Source organism: Schistocerca americana, chromosome 5, assembly GCF_021461395.2.
Source record: "Schistocerca americana isolate TAMUIC-IGC-003095 chromosome 5, iqSchAmer2.1, whole genome shotgun sequence".
Lineage (NCBI taxonomy): Eukaryota > Metazoa > Arthropoda > Insecta > Orthoptera > Acrididae > Schistocerca > Schistocerca americana.
In genome coordinates this window covers 121,034,566-121,052,393 of record NC_060123.1, presented here as the reverse complement: position 1 = coordinate 121,052,393, position 17,828 = coordinate 121,034,566, and the positions used below count along the sequence as shown (strand labels likewise).

General features: G+C 41.7%; 1 protein-coding gene across 1 annotated transcript in view; it reads right to left on the bottom strand.

Moving 5' to 3' along the window:
- Positions 1–4,569: 4,569 nt before the first annotated feature.
- LOC124616230 (putative odorant receptor 92a) overlaps positions 4,570–17,828 on the bottom strand; it is a 199,428-nt gene continuing 186,169 nt past the window's right edge. The window contains exon 8 of the mRNA XM_047144532.1: positions 4,570–4,650. Within this exon, the coding sequence (XP_047000488.1) occupies positions 4,570–4,650 (81 nt within the window). The remainder of the gene's footprint in view (positions 4,651–17,828) is intronic.

The window sequence follows — 17,828 nt, the reverse complement described above, 5'->3', positions numbered from 1 at the left end:
AGGAAGAGAAGGTAAGAACAGTTTTAGTGTCATTCACTGAACAGGCACAACTGAAAAAAAGATCTGCTGTTGTATCATGAAGGAGAACATATTCTGTTAAAGACACAGACAAGAGCTTCACCTCTTCCCAAAAGAAACTGTAAATCTTAACATTTGTACATAGGTCCTTATAAGACAGGAAGGATTCCACAGGAAGGAACTTATGACCTGGCTTATCCACCAATAAAACTGAGGGATTCTAAGCCCACAAGGAGCTCAAAACATACTTACATCGATGAGTGATCCTACTTACATTAAATGCAGTGTTTTACATGTAAATGTAATTATTATTATTTGTAATCTGTGACCGGTATAACCAATAACCTTAGCGCCACATGTGAGGAAGCTACCTGTGTGGACTGAAGGAGAAACTTGGAAGTTAATATAGCTAGTAATTAGACACATTTTGAAGAAGAAAGTTGAAGATAGTAATATTTAACCGCCGAAAATCGCTAACTACTAATTATATGTATTGAACAAATTATTTTCTAGCGCTTGTGCTGCCAAAGTAATTCAGATAATTATTGAAGTATGTACGTGTTTAGATAGTAATTATAAGAAGAGTAAAGGCAAAGGCACTATGGTATTAGTTTGTACACTGCTTGGACAGTACACCAAACCAGACAACCTATGCGCTAAAGTCATCTATGATTTAGTTCCCCTGGAGAATTGGCATGTTCGTGCTTAGATGAGAAAATGAAGACTCTAACATTTTTGTGACTGCCTGCTTTCATGGCCTATTTTAGCCATGAAATTTTCAAGTGTTATCAGACTAGTGGTGTCGTCGTCTTGCCGCAACGTTTCAATGCATTCCGTATCCATCATCTTCGGGCGAATCCATTATCTTCGCCTGAAGATGACGGATACGGAATATATTGAAATGTTGCCACAAGACGATGGTGCCACTCGGCTGATAACATGAGAAGATTTCATAAGTAACATATTTGTATGAATTAGCTGTTCACAACGAACAGTGTACTGCTATCTCTGCTGCAGTTCTTTTCAGTAATAAAGCTCCATGGCTTATAACTAAACGTACTCTTCCAGAATTTCTGGAACTAGTAAAAGAAATACTTTTCACAAGAAAATAATTGTAACCCTTTTGTAAATACTAATCTGTCATATTATTATCAGGTAGCTTCAGGAGGATGACTTCGTTCTTCAAATGTAAATATTAGCTTCGTAAACCAAACCAGTTTTCAATGAGTACAATTCTATTTGTGCTTCGTAGGTAGCAAGTATATGTATTCCTCAGTTTTGGATCGAAGTTTTTCTTTGGTTTCACTTCGCTTTTCCATATTCCATTTATTGACTTGATCTAGAACCCTATGCAAAGGTTGAGTTTTGTCCTATAGTAGACAATGCTGTCCTGACCAGCAAATATGTAATTCCTAAACAGTGGATGAGTGCATAAAACCCGCACAGAGTGGTATATGAAAGATATTTAACGATCGTAAGCCCACTTTTGTCATAGTACATGTTTATGGTTCTTGCTCAAAGATACACCAATTCGTTCTATAAACATGTTAGCTAAGTATGTTTCGTTACGAACTCCTAAGATCCACTAGAAGGACGGAAAACGCGTGAGCAATACCTGAAGAGCTACGATATTGAGAACACGGTTTCTAATGTCAGGGTTACTGTGTTAGCGAGTCTGTGACGAGAATACGGTAGAATGATGGAGACATATCGAGAACGGCTATGGCACAGACAACCTAGCACTGTGTTAGAGGACGCTTTACGACGTAGTTTGCGCTTACCTACGATTAACTAGGAAAAGGCCTCTGGTGCAGAGTCCAGTTTTGGTAATGTCATCGAAGTGTAAGATCCGGCGCACAATCGCACACTTAACAAGAACGATCGCACACTTCACAAACACTAACACCAAAGGCTAAACAGTTTCCACGCGCAAGAGTCGGCAACCATTGGCGTGTCGCCACAGTCTTTACGGCGTCGGCGCACTGTCATTATTGAATTGAACAAAATTTATGAAGATAATAAGCCTTCACCAGCGGATACACTAAAATATGCATATTGTGGACACTAATTACAAAAGTAATTTTCACTCAGTTGGGTCATTCATCGCAAACCGTAGTAGTTTAGACAGTATGTATTGGACAATGAATGACACGTTATAAATGAAAAGTGGAAATGTCCGCCCATGCTTAACATGGAGCCACGATATACGTTAAAGATATGTTTAGTCCTACCACAACCGACGACGTTACCTGAGCCAAGTCTTTGGGTCCGTCGCACTTGGTCACCGTCTACCGCAACATTTAACGAGTAGTTTAACACAACCTCTCAGAAACTGCACCGTATATAGTTCGAAAAACCTAAAGAAAACTTATAGTTTTATTTTGATGGTTTTGTATATAAATACCACAGTGAAAATACACTGAAGAGCCAAAGAACCTGGTAAACTTGCCTAATATCGTATAGGGCTTCCGAGAGCACGCAGAGGTGCCGCATAATGACGTGGCATGGACTCGATTACTTGATTAATGTCTGAGGTAGTGCTGGAAGGAATTGACACCATAAGTGCTGCAGGGCTGTCCACAAATCCGCAAGAGTACGACGGGGTGGAGATCTCTTTTGAACAGCACGTTGCAAGGCATCCCAGATATGCTCAATGATGTTTGTATCTGGGAAGTTTGGTGGCCAGCAGAAGCGTTTAGTAGAGTGTTCCTGGAGACATTCTGTGGCAATTCTGGACGTGTGGGTTGTCATATGGACCTGCTGGAATTGCCAGTCAGTCGGAATGCACCATAGACATGAATTGATACAGGTTGTCACACAGGATCCTTACGTACGAGTCACCTGTTAGAGTCTTATCTAGCGCATCAGGGGTCCCATATCACTACAATTGCACACATCCCACACCATTACAGATCATCCACCATCTTGCACATCCCCTTGCTGATGTGCAGGGTCCATGGATTGATGAGACTGTCTCACTACCCGAACACTTCCATCCCCTCGATACAATTTGAAACGAGATCCGTCCGAATAGGCAACATGTTCCAGTCATGAACAGTCCAATGTCGCTGATGACTGACACAGGCGTGGCGCAAAATTTCGAGCCGTGCAGTCATCAACGGAACGCCAGTGGACCTCTGGTTCCGAAAGCCCATATCAATGATCTTTCGTGGAATGGTTCGCACGCTGACACTTGTTGACGGCCCAGCAACGAAATCTGTAGCAATTTGCGGAAGGTCTGCATTTCTGTCACTTGAACGATTCTCTTCAGTCCTCGCTGGTCCCGTTCTTCCATTCTTGCAGGATTCTTCTTCAGCTGCAGCCATGTCGGAGATTTGGTGTTTTGTCGGATCCTTTATGTTAACTTCATCGCTACCTAGGAGATGCTTTGCCCCATCGTTCGTGCCCCGACTATAGCACCAAGTTCAATCTCACTTAGACTAGATAACCTGCCATTGTAGCAGCAGTAGCAGATCTAACGACAGATCCAGACACTTCTTGCATTATATAGGTGTTCCCGACCGCAGCACCGTATTCTGCCTGTTTACATAAACTTGTATTTGAATACGCCTGCCTGTACACGTTTCTTTGGCGCTTCAGTGTATGTTGTCTGTAGAAATAGTTAAACAGATAATTATATTAATAGATGGGAAATCACATGAATCATTTGTAATATAAAATAGAATCGCAAAATAGCCACACAATCCGAATATATTGATTTTTTAAAGAAAAAAACTGTACTTCTCGTGCTATCTCTCTGTAAAATATACCACATTACATCTTTCATAGAAAGTAAAGTAATTTCTATTACTGTAAAGTAAACGTAATTAAGAGACGAATCCTTATTTAAGTAGTCCTGAGGTAAATTAAAATTCCAGCTGTCCATACTAAGTAATTACACCTCATGTTTCACTAATAGAGTGATAAACAGAATGTAATGATTATCTGTTTAAACAAATGTCAGGGTTATTTGTCTAATACTGCTCATAAAATATACCAATATAAAGTAATATCACTGCTGTTAGAAGGTAACTGCGTAATTACTACTATGTACTGTATCATGTCAAGAGAACCTCTGAGTAGTGTAGTTAAATAGCTCTTGCAGCGTTATTAACAAAGCTATCGTAGCCATTCAAGGGACACTGTAACGATGTAATGTATTCAAAAGTCAGTGATCTGAACATTATAAAGGCCTACCAAAATCATATCGTTGTACTGAATGTATCTGTGATTCATTGTCGATTTTTCTTTGTTTTAATACAAAGTGAGGAGTACAGCCCCCTTCGTGTTACTCTCTAGTCTCACGTCCTGCAGGCCATTTTCTTGATCTCTGTAATTTTAGCAGGTAACTATAAAAGTAATTAAACATAATCTATGTTTTTACCTATACAGAAATGCACCACTATCCATTACCAATAATTTGTGAAGCCTACGCTCTGGTTTCAGTTTTTATTAACGTCTGGAAGTGATTGAATTGATGACGTGTTGATTGCGCGCTATCCACCTGCCACTGAGTACGAATTTGCATTTTTCATAAATCGAACCTGCACATTATTCTGTTACATTATGCATGATGTTATCATTTTCCCTCGCCACCAAGCTGTACTGCTCCTCAACAAAGACTCGACCCGACTACAAAGCAAACAGTTATGTCATCAGCTAATAGAGCTGCTTTGGCCATGTAGGAGGTTTAAACTTAATGGAAACTGAAGTTACCTTTCGGAATAATGAAGAACAAGTATTTCATCTCATACTTTCCTTTTTTGAATCGGGATTCATTACAATATCTATTTTCTATGATTATAAAGTAATTCGTGTGCATGATGGTGGTAATATCCTAGAATAGAAGGAGACATATGAAACGCTTAGTGTGAGTATGAGTGCATGCCATGCTCAGGGAAGCCGTTTGGAGTAATTAGTCTACTAGACTTCCCGTTCTCTTGGATGACATCGCAGCCTACACTAGTGTTTTATTTTATGCTTCACTCTAATATAATTTGTCCATGTTCTGATGTCTATCGTCATACAACGTGTACCATTTGAAAATCGTAGCATGGATGGGGAGAACCAGCCACGCGTAAACTTATAGAATTCCAGTTAAGGAGGATACGGGAGGAGAATAAAGTACTGCCTGAAAAGTGGATTTATGCCTGATGAGACTGGTTTACGTGTCTCAAGTTCTGAGGGAAAATAGTTCAAGTATGTAGAGGTACGGACTGACAATTATTAAACTATAGGAAAAAAATGTAAATTAGTTACAAACTGCGGCGTGCACTCTCTACATTTAACATGTAAACGCAGACGATTAGCGAAATTCTGCACGACCCGCTAAAGTGTCGGAACGTCTATGCTGTCGATGACCTCAGTATGTGTTTTTAGCTCAGCAATGGTTTTGGGGTTTTTGCTGTCTTGTATTTAATATACTCCCACAAAAATCAGTCGCATGTGTTCAGATCGGGAGAATAAGGTGGTTAATCGAGGCCCATGCCAGTGGCCTCTGGGTACCCCAGGGCCAGAATGCAGTAGCCAAAGTGCTTCTCCAGGACATCAAACCCTCTCCTGCTCCGACGGGGTCGAGTTCCGTCTTGCATGAAGGACATCAGGGCCACTATGGGTAATGGGGATGCAATCAACTTCCAAAACCTTCAGGTACCTTTCAGTATCATCGTGTCATGAGGTAATATCGCGTTGATTATTCCGTGACTGGACATTTCACACTACACAGTCACCCGTTGAGGGTTAAGAGACTTCTTGAACGCGAAATGCGCATTCCCAGTTCACCAAAGGCACCAATTTTGCTTATTGACGAGCAAATCCAACTGAACGTGGAAGTAGTCTCTAGACCAAACTGCCCTCAGAAAACCGTATAGTTTGAACGCAAACCGTTCAGAAGCTATGACGATTTTATTTCATATAGTTCAGTAATTGCCACCCTGTATGTACTGACACGTTGTTCTTGTTGCTTACATATGAGTTCATTCGCATGGTTCTCGTAGCTGGCACAGTTACCGTGAAGACACAAGAGATTTCCAAAGACTGGTAACGAGTATGTTACGTTTCGTGATTACAGGTGGTGCGACGCAACGCGCAACGGAAAGCACCGACCGTCCTTGTAAGATCATACGACAAAAAATATTTCAGGCCACCACGCACGTAAACATTAATCATTAAGTCTTGGCAGTGGGCACATTGATAGAGCCTCTAATTCAGCCATGCGCGCATTGTCTCTACGTGTTGCAAGCAGCAACTGCACGGAAACATGGGCAAATGTAATGATGTTACGGAATGGTTAAAAGAGGAAATCGTATTTGTCCCTGCACATGACCATACTGTGTGTGAAGTTGTCGAATTTGTTGGTGTTCCGAGGCAGATTGTTCAACGTGTCTATAAGCAGTGGTGCAACTCAATTGGCTACGAAACACGGAAGAATATTTTTACTGAGAGGAATCGAAGACGCATTTCACGGGTTGTGAATAAAAATCGCTTCCAAACCCGACATAAGTTGGTACATTGCAACGGGAGAAGCATGCAGTGAACCTTTAGAGTCATTCGTCTCGCAGCAGTCCATTGCTCACATAAGCACAAAAAGACAACAACTAAGTTTATCGTCGTGGAAGGATATGTGACTGGATCCCTTACCCTATTAAATCTCTATTGGTCTGGTAAATCTCCTGACTTGACCCCCTAGAAAATCTGTGCTACGCGTTGGTAAAACTGATACAATGGTCGACATCAGATACCCGCAGTTTGGTAGAACGGCGCGATGAAATCCTCAGCGAGTGGCTCAATCTGGGCTCTCCACACTTGCACGTTGTTATGGACTCACGTCCTAACCGAATACAGGCAGTTATCAAGTCCAGGGGTGGAACTGAATGGTCTTATACAATGCTTTCAACGAATCCTATAGGGGTAACTAATGTTTCCTTCAGTGAGGTTATTTATTGCGGGTATCACAAGTACTGATGAGGAACGATGTTCATTATTGTCTGTTATATTTGCTGTTATCCGTCCCGTCGGACCCGACCGGATCACTGTTACTGTAGCGATGCTTGTCATACTTTTTTGCTGAGCTACATGATTACTTATTTGAGCTGGCAACCACACTACGTTTCCGTATATTTATTTCGTGAATTTCGTTGCTGTTTATTTTTATGTAAGGGTTCCTCAAGTCTTAACACTATGTGTCTTGTACACATTAGCATCGCTTTCCTTTGTGACAAGAAGCCCTCGCGGAATGTAATCTATGTTCTGTGTTGATCCGTGTGTGTTTCTTTATGTCCTCGGTATTTTTGTTGGTAACGATCTGTTGTGTTGGGTTGGGTTGTTTGGGGGAAGAAACCAAACAGCGAGGTCATCGGTCTCATCTGATTATGGAAGGATGGGGAAGGAAGTCGACCTTTCAGAGGAACCATCCCGGAATTTGCCTGGAGCGATTTAGGGAAATCACGGAAAACCTAAATCAGGATGGCCGGACGTGGGAATTAACCGTCGTCCTCCCGAATGCGAGTCCAGTGGGCTAACGACTCCACCACCTCGCTCGGTCAGTTGTGTTGATTCTTGAATGGCTTCAAAAGTTTTGGGTGCAACTAGAAAGAATGTTGCATTCCCAAAAATCACACTGAGCTTGTGAGTCTTGCAGCATTTTTTTTTTTTTTTTTTTGTTATTGGGAAGTGATGACATTTTTTATGGACAGGATTTGCGTGCGGCAGGTTTACTAAGCATAGGCCATGGAGCAATGTCATACTCCGCCGCCAGACGCTCAGGACAAACAGGCTCCATTTACGCCGTACCTAGAGGTTTACCTGAAGATGGAACTGAAATGATGGTCTTGCTCTGAAAGGGTTGTCTCATTTAAGGACTGGCTGACAGCAGGGAGACGCCACGAAAGCATGATCACACGAGATACCTTATCGAAGATTGAGAGGCTTTCCCGGTGCAAGCAACTAAGCTTGTTTTTGGACTGCAGTCTTCTAGACAACTCCGTAACTGTAAGACGCTTTTGAAGGAGTCCCCAGTTGTTTTCACGATAAAATCTGGCATGCCAGCCGTTAGACAACCTGCTGCCCACATGCTAAGAGCAACAACAAGAAACAGCCTCACAATAATATGGCAGTTTCCAAACTAAACACCATCCGCTACCCAGGAATTTTCCCGCTCACTGGATTCTATATTTTGAGACCCAGCACCGAAACAGGTAGGTATGGTTACCAAGTATCGATTACTCGTTGCGTGAAATTGCGAACAATCCAATAATTGCAAAGAGCAGGACACAATATGGACTCAGTGTTAGAGTCTTCAGTCACTTGATCAGTCAGTGGGTTACAGGTGAATGTTCAATGACTGACGAGTTGAAAAGCAGTGAGGAGTAAGCTACCAGTTGAAGAGCAGAGAAAAATAAAATTAACTAGTGGCAGCACTTCGTCTGTTGGACTAATGAGGCGTCATATTTAGTGATTTGCATGCTGTTTCACACAAAAGATTCTGACTTCTACATCTGGCGGCATGCATGTTAAATTGCTGTCGACGCAGTTTTAACGCTCGGAACTGGATTCGCTGCTATGCCTATTGTCAGTCAATGACGACCTCATTTTCCTTATCATGTCGGGTTATGATCTTGCTTAAATTCCGATGTTTGAATCTTTCAGCAGCAGATTGTGTGTCCCTCGTCTGACCTCAACTTCTGAATAGTACCCAGCCTGACAAAAGGAAGCGAAACACCTAGAAGGGGAGGAGGAGACCAAATGAAAATTCACAGACTGAAATGATAGGGAAACGTATCTCAGAGACAACAAAATCGAGTCAAATTTACAAAGAACATGGCGGTATGAGCACGTCTGTCAGGACGACTGTGTGCCCTCTGACCTGAAAGGATGTTCTGGTTCGGTTGTGACATGTGCCGTTGTATTCTCTCCAGAGCCAATCTGGCTAGCAGTTGTTGTAGCCGGTCCTTATATCGTGGATGCCAGCACCGATATCGAGTTGACGTCCGCGTTGTTCTATCGGAGACAGCTCTGGGAATCCTGCTGGTCATGGGATTGTTCAAAATCCCCGCAGACAGCTGGCAGAGGCGCACGTCATGTTGTCCTGTAGATAGGTGCCACTACAGTGCTGTCGCAAGGGAAGTAACATACGAGGGCAGAGGACGTCTGTGATGTCCCGTTGTGTCGAGTTTCCTCAATTCTTTGTGTTGTGGTGTTGAAGACAATTTAGGCACGGAATGGTAATTCCCTCGTCCGGCTACTGCGTCTCCAGCCAGTGATACGGGATCACACACAGTGTTGTGTTCTCGGATGGCAGGCAGAGAAGTGAAAGGGTTACGCAGTACTTAATGCGCAATATTGTGTTCCTACCTTTTGATGATCAGACGTGTTCGACTAGACGCCTGACGGAGAGTATACTTTCCCTCACGTATACGTGTAGTCCAGCATCAGGGCATTTTCACATCTGAATGCCCCACACATCTGAACAGCAAGGATTCGATCAGCCAGCTAAATGGAGACCCAAAATGAGAGAAGATTCAAAATTTTTTATGTGCTGATAACGCTGTCTCACATGCGTATGCGGCACATCCTTGCCCTTCACAGTGAAAACTCAACATCTGACGCTGTTAACATCACTTATATGCTGCTACAGGCCTGATAACAACAGTAAACAGCAATGACGCTCTTGTACTCCAGTGGTTGTTCTACCTGTCACATAGAACCGCGGTTCTAATCATTTACATGAACTCGGTCCGGAACACAGTTTTAATCTGCCAGGAAGTTCGACCAGAGCACACTCCGCTGCAGAGTAAAAATCTCATTCTGGAACCATTTATATATCCTTCAACGGCGTGTATCTTTGCGACATTGCATTGATTACCAACCATTTCTCCTGAGAGTTTACTTTTTTTGTCCTTCAGAGGATGAGGGCACTGTCCTGGACGACAGCTAACAATACATGCCATGTGTGCGGGAGATACCACCACATCACTTTCTCAGTGGAACCTACCAGCTATGGGATTAGACTGGAAGAGCAGGACAAGTAAGTAGCTAAGATGCAGAGAATAAAGCCTCAAACCTGGAATACAGAAAAGTGAGAGTAATCTCTTAATGAGAAACCACAGATTACCAAAAGCGATCGACGCGTGGCATGAACATCACACAAGCCACCCACGGTGACACGTGAGACCAGCGCTGTCGGTTTTTGAGATGAAGTGGTTAAACTCCCCCTCCCTCCTGTTTGCCCAATTACTGACTCACGCTATGCCCAGTAAAATTGGCCCTTAGATAATATTTTTGTTGTTGATTTGTAAATGATTCTAATATAAAGTGCAAGTGTTTGTGAACAGTTATTGCTTTTAGTTAATATTGCTATATATTTGGGGCCAGTAAGTGCGGCTACGTTACTTCTCTGACTCTTGCGACTAACCTGAACTAGCAGTGCCAGTACGACTACTGGATTAGTTAAGACACTTTCCGAAAATATTAATGAAAAATGAATTCGTCGACGTAAGCCAAAATGCTTCTTCTGTAACAGGTAAGTATGAGCAAACGTAATATTTTCACTCCACATTATCTATAATACTATGACAAAAAAATTCACGATACTGTTCGAGGCTGGCCGCTGTGACCGAGCGGTTCTAGGCACTTAGTCCGTCCTCAGAAAATTTAACCCTTGAAATAATCCGTTTAGCGTACAACGCTCACCTAACTAAATCCCTGAAATCGTCTTCTGGCTAGCGTTCCACGTAGACCTGACAGATGAGCGAGATAAGACGCTCATGAAACTGCTGTCGCTCTTAAAAAAGGATGGATACAAATACACTGTATATACCGGGTGATCCAGAAGTCAGTATAAATTTGAAAACTTAATAAACCACGGAATATTGCAGATAGAGAGGTAAAAAGTGACACACATGCTTGGAATAACATGGGGTTTTATTAGAACCACCCCATATTGCTAGACGTGTGAAAGATCTCTTGCGCGCGTCGTTTGGTGATGATCGCGTGCTCAGCCGCCACATTCGTATCGTTTGGCCTCCTGGGTTACCAGGCCTCAGTCCGTGTGATTATTGGCTTTTGGGCTTACCTGAAGTCGCAAGAGTTTCGTGATTGACCGACATCTCTTGGGATGCTGAAAGACAACATCCGACGCCAATGCCTCACCATAACTCCGAACATGCTTTACAGTGCTGTTCACAACATTATTCCTCGACTACAGCTATTGTTGAGCAATGATGGGGGACATATTGTGTCTTTCCTGTAAACAACATCATCTTTGCTTTGTCTTACTTTGTTATGCGAACTACTGGCATTCTGATCAGATGATGCGCCATCTGTCGGGCATTTTTTTACTTTTGTATTTTTTTGGTTCTAATAAAACCCCATGTCATTCCAAGCATGTGTGTCAATTTGTACCTCTCTATCTACGTTATTACGTGATTTATTCAGTTTTCAAATTTATACTGACTTTTTGATCACCCGGTACATACAAAGATACAAGTATATATATACCAGAACGTCTATTGTACTGCTAATTACGTTAAAGTTAACTGTTTGCCAATTGTACATGGATTGGTAGGTGGACAAGTGTCTGAGTTATGTTTGGTGCAATCCTTTCAAGCGAACAGAAATTCCTCACAGATATGTTTGAATTCTTCGGTGTTGTGTAAGGTATTCAGATCCAGTTTAACAGCTAATGTTAACTATTGTGAATATCACTGACGCATGGATGTGCAGTGCCTTACCAGAGTTAACGCTGCTACAGTCATGGCATGTGCGGCTGGTCCCGGCGGAGGATCGAGTCCTTCCTCGGGCATGGGTATGTGTGTTTGTCCTTAGGATAATTTAGGTTAAGTAGTGTGTAAGCTTAGGGACTGATGACCTTAGCAGTTAAGTCCCAAAGATTTCACACACATTTTTTGAGTTAACGATGCGGTGCATGATTTACACTGCAGTGGACAAATTTTAATGTTAATCTCTCTGACGTTTCTAATCGTGAGGCTGGAGAACCACGCAGGGCACAACACCAATAGGGACTCCCCATAGCTTTTTCAACCTCAGCACTGGCAGAAAACGCAGAAGAAGCGATCAGTGTAGTGGAAGTTATGCACCACAGGGTTAAGTTACCAAGGTACAAGTAGACAATTAGTGCAATGAAAGATAATAGCACGTTTGAATGAAATATAAAATCAGTGTTGCAGTCAGTTCAATGTGGTCGTTTGTTATCTTTCACACTCGATAATCTCCCTTTGTTAAGTAAAGAAAAACTATCGTCTTCAATCACCTTTACAATTCACTGGAAAATGTTTTAGAAAATTGTTTCAGTAGTGATTACTATTGATCATTTGATGTTATTCCAGAGCATTTGCAACTTGCAGAATTCTCGGGTGACCCTAAGGATTAGGGCTGTTAATAAAATATCGATATAACGACATTTTTAGTATAGGTATCGATATATATCAGCCGTATTTTCTCACTTCATACATCGATATCAAAACGGCAATATCGAGTGCCGATTATTTTATTTTATACTTTTTTCATAATTTTCTGTACATATTGGAAGCTATTTTTATGAAAGTGTACTAAAACGTAATTTCACTTTCACTGTGTGAACGAGTCTTTCTATTTTTTGATCTTTGAACACGTCCAATGTTTTTCTTTGTCTGTGTGAAGCAAGTATACGTGGTACAAAAGAGGCCTATTGCACTGGGAGGGTGGCGATATGAATGGAATGACAAGGGTTCCGATGTGAAGAAATAACACATCTTTTACGTTAAAAACGCAATTTTTACTGGAGCTGTTGTGCTATTTGTTCAATCGGCATTCTTCAAAAACAGTTTTCAGGAACTCATGAACAGAAACCCAAATGACAAGATTGGTCTCTGCGAAAGTCAGAGACAAATGAGGGGAAATACTAACGTAATCGGCGCTTGGCGCTACCAACAGAAACTGCGATGTTTAGCGTCATCACACAGGTTTGACACTACAACTTCTATTTCGCTGGCGTTAGCATAAATGAAAAGAAAAAAAAAAGACGGGGAAGTCGACATGATGTGTTCCGGACAAATCCGATATCTGACGTAAACGAGCGATGGACCTACCGGACGCCTTTATTGTGCCTCTTACATCCAGTTAGCATTATTAGCGAGGTGGTTACCACGAAGCTTCAACGTTCATCGATTTCCATTCAGTTCCTGGTCTGAGGGAGGTAGGCAGGCTGCTGCGTACAGACAGGTATATATAATAATAAAGGCCAATTCACACTGGCTGTCACATCACATCACGCCACGTCAGATCGCATTCCGTCAAAACATTCTGCAATGCATTTCAAATGGCGGCATCCACACAGGCTATCGCGTCCCATCTCGTCACGTCACGGCATCGTCAAGGTTTCTCGGCAAGAAAGTTTTGACGGCTGACCTCATTCAACCGTTGTAGATCACGTTACCCCCAAACTCATTTCCTCCCTACATACGGCCATGCCCCGATATCGATATTTCGTTTATCTATGTTTTTAGTGGTTACTATCAGTTTTTTGTTCGTTATTTATTATAAAGTGTTCCGTTTTGTTATCTCTTGCCGGCCGTGGTGGCCGAGCGGTTCTGGGCGCTTCAGTCCAGAACCGCACGACTGCAACGGTCGCAGGTTCGAATCATGCCTCGGGCATGGATGTGTGTGATACCCTTAGGTTAGTTAGGTTTAAGTAGTTGTAAGTTCTAGGGGACTGATGACCTCAGATGTTAAGTCCCATAGTGCTCAGAGCCATTTGAACCAATTTTTTGTTATTTATTTTTGTCAAATTTTGTAGCAAAAGACGAAACATTAACTGAATCAGTGAGGCAGCAGACTGAATTTTATTGTATGGGCGTACTAAATTACTTGCCCTCTGCTACACTTATAAAGTGTATTTTTATTCATACCAATACGGTATTTAATATTTTACAATGAAATGGATGCAATATGGCTGCAACTCGACGTGCGAATAGTAGTGTGGATATAATCTGACTGGTTAGTAGGCGGAGTTTATTTATATATTGTCAGGTGTTCGTGGCGTTTCACGAAGAAATGGCCTGAAACCTGCAGGGACTGCACGTTATTTGTTTATATATGTGTTTGTGGAGGGCTCATTTATTCTTAAGTAGCTCTCTGGATTGTTTGTGAAACAGTTTTTCAAGCATCAGTTGCCAATATTTATGTGGTTTCACTAGTTAACCCCAGTATAGACAAGGCACTTGAACTATGAGAAGCCAAACACAAGACTTAAAGAAAATCTATAAATCTTGAAGGGAAAGGTGTTGAGAGACAAATGACCATTGCACGAAAATATGCGCCGGACTAACAACGAAACTCAATCTTAAGCAAACCAGTTTTTCACGGGACGTGATAGCAGCTCGTATCACTGCGTCTCTTTTAGTAATTAATTCTGGATGTAATTTGATATAACAAATATAAAAACTGATGCTTCGACCTTCTAAAATAAAAATGAAGATTCTTCTTCTTCGAGCTCCTTGTGTAGTGTGTGAAATTCCCCATCTGTACCACGTAATAATAATTCTTAGAACCATATCCTTTTTTGTGTTTTTTTGCACTTGTGTCTTCCTTCTCTAATATACAAGCTATCACTGCAAGATGCAAGCCATTTGGGTCCAATAAAGGACGTTTTCGTAGAACTGTTCCCCTCAAGTATCGAAATATATAAGCTAAGATGATGTGTATGTGCATTTCGCTCGTATAAACAGTTGAAAATCATCTTGCGAATACCGCAATTCCCGCCAAAAAGACAGTTAAGGACAGCCATGCGAGATGAGATCAGGGGACTTAAATTGCCTTGAGGTACGATACTTAAATATACAGCTCTAAGACCAGCAGTGGATTTATAATTTTTATGTGCCGGTATGGAGATTTTATTTCAGTCTCTACACCGATATATTGATACCTTTCCTCGATATATCGAGCCAATATTGACATTTTTTACGTACCGAATTAGATTCCCGTTATTTTTGAAAATATCAACAGTCCTACTCTGGATCTTATCTATCTTTTCGCCATCAGACTCTTTGCCATCCGCAGGTGGACCCTGATGACGGCTGCTCCGCTCTTGTCGGCATTCTGTACACGCTGGCCGTTATCCCATCCACCACTCCATCCGCGGCAGATGGTAGCAGTAGTTGGGGTAGTGACTCCCGGCTCCAAACACTGGTGCTCACGCTACCGCTTTCGAGAGCGGACGTATTGTGCGGGAACGGTTTTCTTCTTCTAGACTCATTGAAGGTTTCAGACCTGACTCATCTGTCTATTAGATCATCTTGAGCCCTAGTTTCAATGGCCTGTTTAATGACGCAGCTTCAGTAGGAGGAAGACTGCCCAAATATTTATATTTTGCCGGAATCTATAGTATTGCTTGTTATTATACTGTGGCCAGTTACGGCTGGTTTGGCAGTGCGTACAGTTTCTCAAGTCCGTGCTTCGTCTCATTGACAGTGGGTCTGACAGATCCCTGGGTTTCGAAGGCATAGGTCAACCCCTGCTGAAGCTAGTAGTAATAAGATTATAGGGGATGAACGAAATACACATCTAACATTATGTCACTCCAAGATTCTGCTCACTTTTATGGAGGAATTGTCGACAAATAGGATGCACGCTAGTGATTTGTGCTCTTCATTTCCTTTTTGTTGTTCTGTTGGTACAGTCTGCCTATACGCACGTCTTATCTACTCGTGCTGTATCAATTCCTCGGAATGGGTCTTAGGATCTTTAGCTCAGTTTCAGTGCCACCTTGAATCGCAGATGGATCTCGTCCTGTGAACAACTGTGCGTAAAATACCTTCACACAGTGAGCTGCTGTGACTACTGGAGGCATGTGGATACAGGTCCAAGTGTATAGATTCTCTGTACGCACTGTGCCCCACCTTGCCATCGGGTTTCCGTTTCACCAGGACGTCAAAAAACAGGAGAGCGCCACTTTCACGATACTTACTTCATTTTATTCAAACATTTGGTACACTTACGCAGATCCTACTGTTCTGTACGATGGTAAATCCTATTAGTGTGTGTGCTTGAGAGAGAGAGTTCTACTACTGCTAATGTAATTTGCATGCTGTGGAATACTGTTTATTATTTTATTAAGAAAATGATAACTGACTTTATTCCCTTTAATTTAATAGTTTGTCATAATTCTGATTAGAAACGTTGTAACTACAAAGATGGAGGGTGGAACACCAACTGTATAGCGTAGATATGGCTCACCTTGTGATGCCCTACAGTGGAGGAAGCTCCTTTGTGCTGTCGTGATGTTGCTGTTTCTTGAAGACTTCTGCACCAAACCTATATGGCGGTTGCTACCTTGTCAACTGCAAAAATAGTTACCAGAATTCAGATAAAATCTCCGCCGCTGCTCCGAAGCGTAACTCAGACGTGGAACGCATGCTGTGGAACTTTCAGCTGTTTTGGAACGCGGTGCTGAACTGGATTTTGGCAGTTCATAATGCGTATATACACACTTTCGTTTTCAATAATAATGGCTGCGTAACTACGAATTCAAAGGACACATTGTTCATATACATTAATTTCACTTTAAACAACTGACAGATCAGGCCCTCTCACTCTTTTGTCCTAACTTTGAAGGCATTTCACAGCTCAGAGCAGAGAACAGTATCGGTCAATCTACATTGATCATCAGTCCATAAAACAGTAAAAATCATATTCCTTCCTTTGTCTAATGTAGCATGGACAAAAACAGTTCGGCTTGTTGCTGGAAGGGATCACGGCGTATCTGCATTATCTTAAACTGCTTTATGGTCCTTCCGATGACTTCGGTGACGAATCTTCTTGCAAATTATTGCTTCTTCTTTGGATTTCTGCACTAGTACTGTACTATTCTGTGTAGAGATTCGGTATAAGTATTCTTCACATGAAAAATGCAGGATATTACCTGAATAGTGGAGCAGTCGTTCTGGGGACGATTCTGAGTTCCACTCTGAGGCGTCGCAGCTAGGCCGCGATCGTCAATTTGTCTATTAAAGCTTTCTTGCATGAATGTATGTGGGCTCCGCTGTAAACAGTCAGAGTCTTATACGACCTGCAGCGGGCGAGTTGTGTCCTGCAGACGTGCTTCATGACCATATGGCGTGACTGCAGCGCGTGAAACTAGCGGAAAGGCGCTTACAGAGTAGTTACATTATCTGGAATTATAAAAATTAATAACTGATCTAGAAATAGCCTGAGAAACTTCATATTATGTACATAACCTTCTGTTGTGTAAAGGAACAACCTGCCAAAATCCGATGCCAACAACCGTTGTATTTTGGAAGTTACAAAAAAAAGGAAAGTCAATAAAAAACGTAATTATCCGACACTTAACAAAGTAAATCAATATATATATATATATATATATATATATATATATATATATATATATATATATACATAGTTTACCAACTGTGACTATTTCAACAGATATGATAACATCTTCAGTGTTTAGATGCAAATTTGGAAAGTTCTCATTTTAGAAGACCTTTCGTAATTTTGCTGTAGTAATAACTTTAGGAATTTCAAGTACATATTTATGTTTTGGTTTAGGGTGAGTGTGAAAGCACTTGTGTGAGTATATGTGGGACAGTTGCCAATATTAAATTTTCAGTTTGTAATTCTCTATAGGAACTTACAAGTGTTCCAGCTTTGGATCGTGGGAACGAATCCACCAGTGGTTCCCCTACTAGTGGATGACGGATGTCCAAGCATGTTTGAATATGTAAGAGACAGCCAGAACGTTCGCCACTATATAGTTAAATTCCAGATGTAAGGTACCCCTTAAAGTTTATTTCATT